Source organism: Penicillium manginii (genome assembly GCF_028828005.1).
Source record: "Penicillium manginii strain IBT 31320 chromosome Unknown utg000010l:1.0-1143873.0:1.0-1144522.0, whole genome shotgun sequence".
Taxonomy (NCBI): Eukaryota; Fungi; Ascomycota; class Eurotiomycetes; order Eurotiales; family Aspergillaceae; genus Penicillium; species Penicillium manginii.
In genome coordinates this window covers 972,609-985,920 of record NW_026643111.1, presented here as the reverse complement: position 1 = coordinate 985,920, position 13,312 = coordinate 972,609, and the positions used below count along the sequence as shown (strand labels likewise).

General features: G+C 46.9%; 6 protein-coding genes across 6 annotated transcripts; 3 read left to right on the top strand and 3 right to left on the bottom strand.

Moving 5' to 3' along the window:
* Positions 1–1,070: 1,070 nt before the first annotated feature.
* On the top strand, positions 1,071–2,527 carry N7533_013233 (metallophosphoesterase family protein; the record flags this gene model as incomplete). Its single annotated transcript, XM_057109883.1, has 4 exons — positions 1,071–1,275; positions 1,331–1,785; positions 1,837–2,117; positions 2,173–2,527. The coding sequence occupies 4 exons, from the start codon at positions 1,071–1,073 to the stop codon at positions 2,525–2,527; spliced, it is 1,296 nt and encodes a 431-aa protein (XP_056953468.1).
* A 266-nt stretch (positions 2,528–2,793) lies between these two features.
* N7533_013232 (Aldehyde dehydrogenase C-terminal) lies at positions 2,794–4,457 on the bottom strand (the record flags this gene model as incomplete). Its single annotated transcript, XM_057109882.1, has 4 exons — positions 2,794–3,785; positions 3,838–4,244; positions 4,300–4,341; positions 4,399–4,457. 4 exons carry the CDS (start codon positions 4,455–4,457, stop codon positions 2,794–2,796), a joined length of 1,500 nt encoding a protein of 499 aa, XP_056953467.1.
* A 775-nt stretch (positions 4,458–5,232) lies between these two features.
* On the top strand, positions 5,233–6,694 carry N7533_013231 (URC4/urg3 family protein; the record flags this gene model as incomplete). Its single annotated transcript, XM_057109881.1, has 4 exons — positions 5,233–5,385; positions 5,439–5,775; positions 5,828–6,001; positions 6,054–6,694. 4 exons carry the CDS (start codon positions 5,233–5,235, stop codon positions 6,692–6,694), a joined length of 1,305 nt encoding a protein of 434 aa, XP_056953466.1.
* A 465-nt stretch (positions 6,695–7,159) lies between these two features.
* N7533_013230 (CoA-acylating methylmalonate-semialdehyde dehydrogenase) lies at positions 7,160–8,788 on the bottom strand (the record flags this gene model as incomplete). Its single annotated transcript, XM_057109880.1, has 2 exons — positions 7,160–8,214; positions 8,263–8,788. The coding sequence occupies 2 exons, from the start codon at positions 8,786–8,788 to the stop codon at positions 7,160–7,162; spliced, it is 1,581 nt and encodes a 526-aa protein (XP_056953465.1).
* Positions 8,789–9,318: 530 nt separating this feature from the next.
* N7533_013229 (mandelate racemase/muconate lactonizing enzyme domain-containing protein) lies at positions 9,319–10,589 on the bottom strand (the record flags this gene model as incomplete). The annotated part of the gene is made up of 2 exons (XM_057109879.1): positions 9,319–9,625; positions 9,730–10,589. The coding sequence occupies 2 exons, from the start codon at positions 10,587–10,589 to the stop codon at positions 9,319–9,321; spliced, it is 1,167 nt and encodes a 388-aa protein (XP_056953464.1).
* Positions 10,590–11,318: 729 nt separating this feature from the next.
* On the top strand, positions 11,319–13,062 carry N7533_013228 (uncharacterized protein; the record flags this gene model as incomplete). Its single annotated transcript, XM_057109878.1, has 4 exons — positions 11,319–11,649; positions 11,718–11,895; positions 11,954–12,390; positions 12,449–13,062. 4 exons carry the CDS (start codon positions 11,319–11,321, stop codon positions 13,060–13,062), a joined length of 1,560 nt encoding a protein of 519 aa, XP_056953463.1.
* Between the last annotated feature and the right edge of the window lie 250 nt (positions 13,063–13,312).

Here is a 13,312-nt window from a genome sequence, read left to right as displayed (position 1 = left end):
GCGAAACATTTCTAGTTCCGAAGGAATCAAACGTTATTCCCATCACCCACCTGGGCACCTGCAGTTTCAAATACTAGTATTTAGCCAAGATCTTGCACAATTACATTGATGTATCTTGGTAGTATTAGATAAGCCGTTTAGAAAGTGAAATTCCACCTGAGCAAGGGTTAATCATCATACGATGCGAAGATGCAAGATGAAGTCTTTCCGGAAGAAGTTTCTCCCACTGCATGAAGCTTCTCCATTTTGCGATATTCCACCCCTTCACCCCTTGAACTTCCAAGGTTCCCCGCCGATCAGCCTTCCTTTCTTCCCTTCCCCTTACATCTCCTCTTTGCTTCACCTGGACGTATTTTTCCAGCGACTTTTCGGCTCTCTTGAGAGTTATCTTCAATTGCTCCGCTTCACAGTTGGATAAATAGATTTTTTTATTCGCTATTTCTATTTCCAAATTTTGTTTAATGCATGGGATGAGTCGGACGTGGCCAAGAAGAACGAATTTTGGTACTTCGTAAATCATCGTCTTCATGCCTGGTTCAATCCCTGGCGCTGAGCTCAGCCACACTCTTTTGGGAAATCTTCGGGGAATCTCATTTATTCAAACGCCGCGCTAGTCTTGCCACGCAAAGCCACATGCATGAGCACCATAGTTACGTAGCTGCCAAGATCGGATACCGATTCGCCAACTTTCTACTGCGTAGTGCGACAGTCGAACCCCGGAGATCGCGGCAAGGATAGCGGGGCAATTAAATTGATTCGGAATGGTGACCACCCATTCAAGCCCGTGGGGATTGATCCAATAATTGAAGCTTAATCGCAGGGAAGTTAGGTTTCTTAAAGTTCGGTCCGACGGCGATCGCGGGTACTGGCCGGTCATCATCGGGTACATTATCTCCGTTATCTCCAAAGTCGATGACCGACTCGCTTGGCAATGGATCTTGGCGGCAATCGGGTTACCTGTTTTCGTCCAGTCAGTCCAGTCAGAAATTTGTAAGGGCTAGGCGGCCGAATTTCATGACGTGAGTGACTGCAATGGAGCAAACTGTTGGTGATAAAGTGGGTTACAGGCGATGGGTACCGCTGCACTACAAAACGATAGCGGTCGCCCGTCCAGATCCCAAGAAATTGTCACTCACCCCGTAATGAAAGCCATAGCAACATCCCAGTATAGTATGAGACGCCCATCTATACGTCAAATTGACAACCGATCACTCCAATTCTCCGAGAATGGTACATTTCAAATATCTATATTCGAGGACTTACACTTTGCTGAAAGTAAGTATGGAATCATTCCCGAGCATTCGTCGATAGCATGCTTAAATGGATACAGATGCTACTGACGATGCCATGACAAAGCAAGTCATGAGGTCAATTCTCTCCGATGAAGAAGCTCAACTAGTAGTTCTGAATGGAGATTTGATATCCGGTGATGCCATTCAAGGCTCTGGTTCTAGTGAATACGTTCATGATGTCGTATCACCTTTGGTCGAAATAAACCAGCCTTGGGCTTCAACCTACGGCAATCATGACTGCCAAGACAATCTGGACCCATCAAAGGACATCTTCGATCAGGAAAAACAATATCCAACAAGTTTGACCAGAAGCGATATTTCGGGGTTTCAGGCAGGAATAACAAATTATTACCTCACGGTTTATCCCCACGATAACCTAAATGGCCCACCCGCACTACTTCTGTGGTTCTTTGATTCTCGTGGTGGGCGTAACGCAACCAACCGCGATTCTAGCATGACACCCGGCGTGCGAGCAGATTGGGTTGATGAATCAGTAAGGATGTTCTCTCGAATGCAATGTCGACATAGACTAACATATTTGAAGGTGGTGGAGTGGTTTATTGAGAAGAACGCCAATTTGACATCTGAATTCGGCCGTTCCATTCCATCCCTTGCATTTTACCATATTCCCGCCCACGCAATGTTTGAATATCAAGAGAAGGGCGTGAGCAAGAAAAAAACGCCTGGTATCAATGGAGAGACAGTAGTATCCCAAGGCTCTGGCGATACTAAATACACTGGCCAAGACTCCGCATTCATGAACGCCCTTCTTAACACTACTGGTTTGCTGGCAACCTTTAGTGGACATGATCATGAGAACGATTGGTAAGAACTAGTACCTTCATATTCCTCGCAGTTCCTTAACTCACTAACTCTCTAGGTGCTTTAAATGGGATAATAATACCGTGGATCAGAATATTACTGGCACGGGGTTGAACATGTGCTATGGCCGGCATACAGGATATGGCGGATACAGTGATGTCGCTCGTGGCGCGCGACAAGTACTGATAAACCAAACCGACTTGGAAAAACAAGTTCGAACTTGGATTCGATTAGAGGATGGTTCCATATCGGCTCCGGTAACATTAAATGCTACCTATGGTCAAGACAAATATGGGATGACATTTTCAGACAAACGGATTCAATTTTCCGGGGCCACTTCTGCTTATGATCCTTCATATCTGCTATTCTATATTTGGGCCTCTTTTTGGGTGCTTGCTTTCTGCCGACGTTAGATTTATCAAGAGCGCTCCCCACTTTAATTAGAGACATAGTTATAGAGGCTGATTATCTACGGTCGGGATCCAATTCGGCGATTGAACAAATTGCTTCATCTTCTTCAAAATATCAATTCGAATTTCGATGACAATGTGGATTTGTTCCGTAATATGCAAGATTCCGGAAAATTACTGCCTGCTATTGAAATCAGAAGCTACATACTAGCATATTCTTCAAGTGGTAATACTGTTGCCATTCCAGCGCCCGGCTTGTATTGACCGATCTACCCGTAGCGAACATTGTGAGAAGGGTTTCCAAACCAGTCATCGGTATCCAAAGATTCCTCAGATGGCGCAAAGTTGATAATCGTGCTCTTGGTGGAAGTATAATCATGATAAGCCTCGATTCCATTCTCACTGCCAACTCCACTGGCTGACCTTGCCCCTCCCCACGGGCTACTGGGGTCATTTCGGTGATGAGTATTGACCCAGACTATGCCAGCATCGATTCTTTCAGATACCCGAAACGCCCGCGAGAGGTCCTTCGTCCAGATACCTGCCCCCAGGCCAAACTCTGTATCGTTGGCTAAATCAATAGCCTGGTCCTCCGTATCAAAGCCAAGAACAACGATAACAGGGCCGAATGCTTCAAGGCGCCATATCGATGCTGCAGTCAAGTTTTTTTCCCCTGGTACCAAAACAGTAGGCTCAAAAAAGTATCCCTTAGAAAAGTCGGATCCATCAAGGGGGCTTCTTCCGAGTAGACGATTACCTCCCGCGAGAGGGATTGCAGCCCCATTATCCACAGCATCATCAATTAATTCCTGGACTTTGATCATCTGCTTTTCAGAAATAAGGGGGCCCATCATTGAGTTGATATTGGCAGGGGACCCTATTTGAGCAGTAATGTTGTCGACCTTTGTCTTCAATTTCTGTAATACTTGATCCAGGACTTTGTTGTCAACAAGGATCCTTGTACTTGCCACACAAGTTTGACCACTAGCAATATAACTCCCAAAGGCAATTCCATTCACTGCGACATCGATATCGGCATCATGGAAGAGCAAAAGTGGCGCCTTGCCTCCAAGCTCGGCTGTATATCGGCAGAGATTGCCTCCCACCAGTGCTCCAATCGCCTTCCCAGCGTCAGTGCTTCCAGTCACATCTACCTTACGCACAAGCGGGTGCGAAACCAGGAACCTTCCTGTTTTTGATCCATAGCCGGGTAGAACGGTAAAAACACCATCTGGGATCCCTGCCCGTTGGAGAATTTTTCCTAAAAGGAGAGTAGTCAGGGGGGGTGAGTTCACTCGGCTTGGTTATTACACTATTCCCAGCAGCTAGAGCAGGTGCTAGCTTCTTCACTGCAATGAGTAGAGGGTGATTGAAGGAGGTGATCTGCACCACAACACCCAGGGGGAGTCTTTCAGTGAAGTTGTGAAGCTTGCCGGTAGTTGGAAGAACGGAGCGCTCTTCCACCCGTAACAATGAGGCGTAGTATTGAAACCATCGCACGAGAGACGGAACTTGGGCCTTCATCTCACGTACCACGCGACCGGTTTGTTTTACCTCAAGATCGATCAATTCTGGCAATGCTTCTTTGAGATAGCCAGCACAACTTTCAAGTACTTCCGCCCTTTTGTGACGAGATGCCCGTGACCATATGCCAGATTTGTATGCTGAGTGTGCAATGTGGACTGCTTTATCGACATCTTCCTCAGAGGCTGCATGACATCTGCCAACAGTGAGACAAAGATCTTTTGGAGGGGCACGGGAAAAGGTTATCTAACTCGGCGAAGACTTCTCCGGTAGCTGGATCCTCGATGGGGATTCTTGATCAAGGTCAGAGCTCTGCCGCACTTTGAAAACCAAATCGTTGGAAGGCATACAAGTCCTCTTTTCCAGCTTGGGATTTACCAGCGACCCATAAGTAATAAACTCTCGACATTTTGACGTTCCTTTGTGAGTGGTGCGGTAAGCCTGAGAGTCTTGAACGCCGACGGGATAGCAGATACCCCTGATAGATGTGAGGTTGAAACCAAAGGTCCAGTCGGCCGTGGCGAAGAGGTGACCGATCTCAAATACATTCACTTTGTCCTGTTGCCTTGGTGGGTTGCGATATTGTGAGGGGGGGTGTTTGCTTGGCCCAATTCGGTAGGGAGCGGGGCTGTTTTGACCCCTCAGGCGGTTATCGAGCCAATGAAATCAGTTTGGTCCATGAATTGCCCATTCCTATCTATTTGAATTGGAATCGTGAATCCAAAGACATGCTAGCAGATAGATACCGTACTGAGCCCCTCGCCATCATGGCAGGTGGCCTAGATGATCCGATAAGCTACACCGTGGCTAAGGCAATTCTTCCCAATACCCAGAGAGTCTAGGTGATAGCTAAAACCAGGTACAAAACCGGTTAGAGTGAATCGATCTATCTTTCAATCTGTATTACCGTACTGATACCATTTATCACTCAATCTTGGCAGTCTAAGAAACCCCCGCCTGTCCTGCGGGGCCAGGCGATGCAACCCCACTGGGCGGGGGTGGCCGCTGTTGATCACTCACCGCGACAACAGCCCTGTGCGAGACAGGATAGTTATATATTCGGCCTTTCGTTCCTCTTCCACTTATATTTGCTCTCACTGGCTAGCAAAGAAACCTCCCATCAATACCTGCGATCGCTTTCTAACTTCTAAGGAATTGTCCGGGGATAAATCTTGGAATAAAAGATGGCGGAAATCGAATACCTCAAAGGGCTGAAGGCCGTTCGCGAAAGAGCTCACCGTGTTCTGGAAGCTGCCGAACAGGATAATCTGACACACTTCTCATATTTCCCGGATTTGATGCCTGGTGTTGCAGATTACGTAGCAGATATCATCAACGTGCGTTTGAGCTTGGCAATTCCAGCTGGCATGATCTGACTGAGAATATCTAGAGAGACTTTGGCCCAAATCGATTCCAGGAAATTCCTCCACACGGCCGATGGCAGCATTTCGATATCGGAGGCGTTCCACGAGTGGAAAAGCTGATCAATGGATGGAAATCAGCTGGTCATGACGAGACAGAAATCACGCGACGCCTGATTGATCTCTTCTTCGTGGCTGTCCTTCTCGATGCCGGCGCCGGTGATGTCTGGAAATTCACTGAGCCTGACACCGGGAACGAATATGGGCGGAGTGAAGGTATTGCAGTCGCGGCTTTATACATGTTCAAGGCTGGCACATTCTCAGATAGCGCCGATAGTGGAGGGAACAAGAATGAAGCAGTCGACGGCAAGTGAGAAGTCCTCTACTTAGACATGAAGAAGCTGACAAAATTATCTAGGTCGTGGTCTCGTCTCGCTTGACATTGCAGATTTCAGAAAGCACTTCCAAATAACTGCTGAAAATGAGATAATAAGCGACATCTCTCGCGTCAGTCTTCTACAAAGCGTTGGGCAGTCGTTGTTGAATCTGCCTGAGATTTTCGGGGATAAGGGGCGACCTGGAAATATCGTTGGTAAGTTTCCGCCTCTCTTAAAGTAGCTCCATCTGCTTATGATTCAATTTAGATTACTTGTTGGCAAATAGAAAGGACGGGGAAAATCTCAACTACGAAGTTTTATGGTCGGTACTACAAAAGACCCTCCTCCCCGCCTGGCCCAAAAATCGAACCCAAATTTCAGGCGTGCCTATCGGAGATGCGTGGCCTCTTCAGACTTTAGAGAGACTAAATTCTGGTCGGCAAACTCAAAATGGCGCTTTGAATATTCAGCCTTTCCATAAATTGACACAATGGCTTGCCTATTCTCTGTCGGTCCCTTTCATACGGGTCCTGGGGTTAGACTGGGACAATATTGACCAAGGGACGGGACTTCCAGAATACCGCAATGGAGGTTTGTTCGTCGACCTGGGGGTATTGAGGCTGAAAGAGAACGTCTTGAAGGAAGGCAAGAAGAATTCCGAGCAGGACACTCCGAGCTTCGATGCGACCAGTGATGTGATTGTAGAGTGGCGTTCAATGACTGTTGCTTTGCTCGACACGCTTCATAAACTTATCGCTGATCGCTTTGCGCTGCAAGGTGTTCGAATCAGTATGGCACAGATGCTCGAAGCTGGAACTTGGAAAGGTGGTAGAGAGCTGGCAGCAAAGTATCGCCCTGAAACAAAGTCGAGTCCAATTGTGATTCAGGGAGATGGTACTTTGTTCTAAGACACTGATCTGGCATGTATTACGAAGCTCTTCTCCATTACTTGTTAGCTTTCATTGCGTGTCATTCACCCGTCATATGCGCTTGGGCTTGTTCTGAATCATTTCCAAGAGTATGAATCCATAGATTTTCTTTGCTTCTGGGTCATTTGATGGTATCTAGAGGTATAGTACAATGGTACTCAAATAATTTCAAAGGCTTCTTATCTGCCTTTGGATGCATACTTATCCTCAGTCCGTCATAACATCCTTGGGCGGAAGTTTGTAAATTCTAGATTGATTCAACTCTCTCTTCATTGTGAAAGCGACGAAGGATTCCTGAGATATTGAGTCAATGCACAAGCGGCCTCATAATCGCGTGGAAATGGAGTTGTTTTACAATACAGAAACATTTCATGTTAATACTTCGTAGATAAAGGTTCAATTCTGCTCATCCAACTTTGTCCGTTACGGGTAGTTGACGGATACTCAGCTGTTTGTGGGCATCGAGAGCGTCATTTTTCCAGGTTGGCTATCTCGCCCAGCCCACTTCGACGTTACAGTCTTTAGCTGCGTATAGAAACTGACACCAGGCTTGCCATAAAACGTATTTGCACCGCCACCAGCAACACTTCGCTTATTTCCGGTAAACGAAAACATCGGGAGAGGGACTGGAATGGGAACATTGATACCAACTTGGCCAGCCTCTATGTTCTTCCGAAACCTCTCAGCAGAGACCCCCGAGGACGTGAATATCGCTGTACCATTCCCATACGGATTCGCATTGACCACACTTATAGCATCGTCGAGTGAGTCTGCGTGAAGGCAAACAAGCACCGGTCCAAAAATTTCCTCTTTGTAGCACTGCATGCTGGGAGTGACATCGCAAATAATTGTCGGGGCCACCCAATTGCCATTGGGATACTTTTTGTGTTCAAATACTCGCCCGTCGAGGAGAACAGTAGCCCCTTCGCTTTCAGCGCTTGTCACAAGTTTGTTTATTCTGAGTTTGCTTTGCGGTGTCACTACTGGACCCAGATCGGCATCGGGTTCGAATCCTCCATCCACGCGGAGACCCTTGGCTCGATCAACCAGCTCCTGGAGCCAGTCTTTTGTTTCACCGACAAGTACCAGTGCTGATAGCGCCATACAACGCTGGCCAGCCGCACCAAATGCTGCAGCTGTGATAGCCTCCAAGGTCGAATCTTTATCGGAATCGGGTAAAACAACAGCGTGATTTTTCGCTCCGAGATTTGCTTGCACTCTCTTACCACTTGCACTTCCCTTTTCAAAAATGTATTCCCCGGCTTGGTTGCTTCCGACAAAGCTGATGGCCTTGATCAAAGGATAATCGAGCAAAAAGTTAACGGTGTCATGCGCTCCGTGGACAACGTTGATCACTCCTTTAGGAAATCCAGCCTGCTCTGCTAACTCCATCAAAATCATAGCTGCCCCAGGCGCTCGCTCTGATGGCTTGAGAACAACGGTATTCCCTGTTATAGTGGCGACCGGAATGCACCAAAGCGGAATCATAGCAGGAAAATCTGATTTATCAGTTGTTGCATATCAAAACCTGTCCGGTACTAACTTACTGAATGGGCAGATGACACCAACGACACCAAGTGGCTCGCGGTAAGTCCTAGTCTCCATATCTTTGGCGACTTCTAAGACTTCCCCTTTCATGTATTCAGGTCCAGCGCATGCAGCCTCAGCTACCTGCAAGCCTCGCAAAACATCTCCCTTGGAGTCTGCCAGCGTTTTCCCTTGCTCTAATGTTATCACAGCGGCAAGACGGTCCCAGTGCTCGCGAATAAGACCGACAAAGCGAAACATGATTTGTTGTCTGGCAATTGTGGACATCCCCTTCCAGGCTGGAAATGCTGTTTCTGCAGCTTGGAGGACTTCCTCCAGTTCCGATTCGGTCATCTTGGGAACTTTGGAAACAAGATCATTGGTAGCAGGGTCATGCACGTCGATGAGGTCTTTTGTCGCTGAGAATCGGAACTCATTGTCGATAAAGTAGGGCGTATCCTTGGGATTGGCGATTTTCGCGTGAGAGCTTGGGAAGGAGCTCGACGAAGTACCCAGCACACCCGTTTGTGATGGATGTTGAGCCATCATGGATAAACCCTATGCCTAGTTCTTTCAATGTGAATATGATGAGAGTTGCAATACAAGGACAAGAACTTGATCTTGATGTCGTCTCTGCTGAGAGGTGGTAACAACTTTTGATTGCGCGAAAAACTTTCCAACTTGAAAGCAACAGAGACCAGTGGATTGCGGGGAAATGAGAGCTCCCTAACAATTTCCTTGGGGTCTTGCTTGAACATGGATAGTTTGATCCAGAATTCATTAAGAGCGGGGTAAGCTGTGCGATGTACAGTCAACCAGTTCCGAGTTCTTAAGGTCACACTATTGGGCACCCGCATCTGCATTCACTGGTACATCTGCATGCATATTCCCTTTTTCATTACATACGTACGTATTTACTGTGTATCGAAACGGAAACTTTGGAAGCTTCCCACTTTGCCTCACAAATACACTGGCATACTTGAAATAAATTTGTGATACACCGTGAGTGGCATAAATTCTGGATTTGTCTCACTTCATCTATGCTAGCAATCTTATCTTCAGTTATCTCTATCGGCTCACCATCTGGGTATATGTGGGGAGAATTCCGGTCGGAACTTTCTCATATAAGTGGTATCATCTCTCTTGGTCATCCCACACTCAAGGTACTGTTGATGAAGGCGTGCGAGCTTCTCTCTGTCCAGCTCGACTCCCAGGCCGGGTGCAATTGGAACGGCGACACCTCCATCCTTCCATTTCAGAGCACCTTCGATAATGACGTCTTCTTCATCTCGTTTCCATGGCCAATGTGTATCGCAATCATAGTCCAGATTTGGAGTCGCAGCGGCCAAATGAGTCATAGCAGCGAGTGAGATACCTAAGTGACTGTTGGAATGCATGGAAAGTCGCATTTTCCATATACTGCAAATAGCAGCCAAAGTTTGAGATTTTCGTAGACCACCCCAGAAATGATGATCGGAGAGAATTACCTGAACGGCATCTTGCGCGACCGAAGGGGGAGATGTGAAAAAGCGACAACCGCCATATTTGTTGCCAAGGGCATGGAAGCTTCTTTTGCGACCGCTGCCATTCCCTCAATTTCAGGGGCAGGATCTTCAAGATACTCAACGATACCTTCCAGCTGACTAGCCACCCATTTGGATGTTTCAACAGTCCATGCGGCATTGGGATCCAACCGCAGAGGGATTCCTGGAAATGCAGTATGAAGTGACTTGATGGCTTCAACTTCCTGTGCCGGTGGAAATACGCCGCCTTTCAATTTGATGGCCTTGAAACCATATCTGTTAATCATTTTCTCTGCTTGTCGAACAATTCCTGCCGAATCCAAGGCTTCTCCATATTCATCATCCGGTTGACCAGGATGACCGGCCCATTTGTAGAATAAATATGCCGAGTATTGCACGTTACTTCTCACACGACCACCAAGAATATCGCTCACAGGAATTCCCGCGATCTTTCCTTGTATATCAAGACACGCAACCTCAAAAGGCGAGAAGACTTTGTCGGTTACAGATGCCGTTGTGACCATGCCCGCCATACCATCTCCATCCGTTGAGTCGTCACCTTCCAGAGAGTTTTGACACATCTTATAGATCATATTTGTATCGTATACGGATATGCCCTCCAGACTAGGTGCTGCCTTTTTGAGACGTACCAAATGAGCCGAGTCGCCATAGGATTCCCCGAGCCCGTAGCTGTCGTCTGTCACGATCTCGATAATGCTGCGCAAGGCGAAAGGCTCATGAATACCAACACTATTTAGCAGTGGCATGTCGTGAAATGCCACTGGTGTGATAGCAATTTTTCTGATTGTGGAGCCTTGAGGCATCTTGATTGTATTCCTTTTCCGAAACTGATCGAATAGTACTCAGTCTCCCTGGAATGCCAGTGTTCAATTGGATATCTGTTCTATTTATCCTGGCAGCTGATCAAAGCTAGCATAAAAGTACAAGCTAACCAACTTCTTTTCCCAGATTTCCGGTAAACAGTCCGGAGAAGCTTGCTTCATGGGTCGGATAAAATAATTGACTTTTCCCTTCCCCGCAAATTGCACCCAAGCTCTTGCTATCACCCAGTGGTCCGTGGAGGGTTATCCGCACTCGCCGGGGAGATCAGCCGCCCGTGCAGGAATGCGATTGGACGATTATCCGTATCACTAAGGCACGCAGGTCGAGCCAAAGGCCGCATGTGCCGGAAAAAGACAGATCTTCGCATCTTGCCTTCACTTCTGGATAAGCTTGCCTGCCAGTCCCCGCATTGTCAGGCCAAAGACCCGCTACAAACGTGGTTGCCAAGGCCGGGGTACTGGGGTCATACTGAATGCCAAGGTCAATTCGTGGCAAATTTCTGTCAATGATCAGGAGATACTAGTATGTTAGTGTTCGGTCGCCAAGGAGAGATATCCGAGATGACCTTCTGGTATATATCCCCCCGCACCGCTCCCAACAGAACATGAACGGATGGCTCTGCAGCTACCTAGGTGTCCATCCCTGTACTAGTGTCTCCTCTCATATTATCCATTCCAAGGTTGATTCGCTTGCAAAGAGTCAACTTGAAGATGACTACTCGTTCCATCACTAAGGACGATGTCGAAATCGCAGATAGACCTGCCCATATTGAAGCCCTTCCAAAAGCCGCCCATATCACTGAGATCGGCAACTTTCGAGTCGTGGGTCTCACTCCAGAAGATGCCGATTTCTTCTCCAACTACTCCGAGGAGAAACGAAAGAAAGTCTTTCGCAAAGTCGATATGCGACTAGTGCCTATGCTGGCGCTTCTATACCTAATATGTCACATTGATCGTGCCAATATTGGCAATGCCAAAATTGAAGGGATGGTTGAGGACTTGGGCATGAGTGGGGTTCAGTATAACACAGTTCTGTCCATATGTGAGCATTGAGTCTCTTTCAATTTTAAGAAAACTCATCAACCAGATTGCTAACCCTCAAATTCTCAGTTTTCATTCCCTATGTCCTCCTGGAGGTTCCCAGTAACATCCTCTTGAAGAAGTTCAAACGTCCCTCCACCTATCTTGGAATTCTTGTCCTCTCATGGGGCATTGTCATGACGTGCACTGGTCTGGTAAAAAACTTTGCAGGTCTCATGGTTACTCGAGTTTTGCTCGGTGTTTTCGAGTGAGTTGGATATCCTTCATATTTTTATTGTTTTTATTTCTAACACGCTTAAAAACAGAGCCGGCTTTTTCCCTGGTGCTATCTATCTTTGCTCTTATTGGTATATGCCGAAAGAATTGGCCCTGCGGATATCCTATTTTTACTGTGCTAGTGCACTTTCTGGTGCCTTTTCTGGCCTCCTGGCTGCCGCTATTGCTCAAATGGATGGAGTTGGTGGTCTCGAGGGTTGGAGGTGGATCTTTATTTTGGAGGGCCTCGCGAGTGTCATTCTAGGGGTCGTCTGCTTTTTTCTCCTTATCGACACACCATCATTCTCTTCACGCTGGCTATCTCCCGACGAGATCCGGTACCTCGAACTTTCGATGTTCATCAAGCAAGGCGGAACCAGTATCGAGGAAACCTCTTTCAAAATGAGAGACTTGAAGATGGTTCTCACAAATTGGAGAGTATATGTGCAGGCATACTCTCTATTCTGCCAATCAGCACTATCATATGGTAAGAAAAGCCCAAGATAACGTATCTGCTTCCTCCCGACTAAGCTAAATATCCACAGGTACCAAATTTACACTTCCAACAATCACCAAGGCAATGGGCTTTAGTGATACTAATGCCCAGCTCACCTCTGCACCTCCGTACGTCGCTGCTGCAATATCCGCTATTGTATTTGCCCGCCTTTCTGATCGCTTCTACTGGCGAATGCCATTTGTCGCTATCCCTATGCTGATTTGCGTAATTGCATACGCGGTCATATTCTCGCTCAATGGGGCCCTGCAAGAAAAAAAGGGCGTCGCCTACTTTGCTGTTGTTTTAGCCGTCGTCGGAATTTATCCTATCCAATCTGCTGCCGCATCTTGGAACGCGAACAATATCGCTCCGTCTTCGCGTCGGGCTATTGGAATTGCTCTTATGAATTGCGTCGGCAATGTCGGAGGAATATTAGGAAGCTTCATGTATATGGAGAAGGAGAAGCCCAAGTACCAAACTGGCTTTGGCCTCAGTCTCGCGCTAGCTGGTGTTGGCATATTCGTTGTTCTACTTCTCGAGTGGAGCTATAAGGTGGGAAATTCACGGAAGGCTAAGCTCATTGACGATGCACGAGCCAGATATACGGAAGAAGAGTTATTCGACCTGGGAGATAGGTCTCCACTTTTCAAGTACACTTTGTAGATAGAGTTAACTAGCCTACTCAGTTTCAATAACATACCATGTGTAAGTCATTTAAGGGTTCTAATCCTTCACTTTTTGCTAGACTCTTTCTCAAATGTACTTTTGCTATGCTTTAAACTAGCCAAGGTATAACTACATACTCAGGTCTACCAAGGGCGATTGAAACTTTACGTATCTTCCTGATTTTGCCTCTTTTACTTTCTTTTCTTGGTAACATTTAAAATTCATGTGTTTACACTGGACTTTAAGT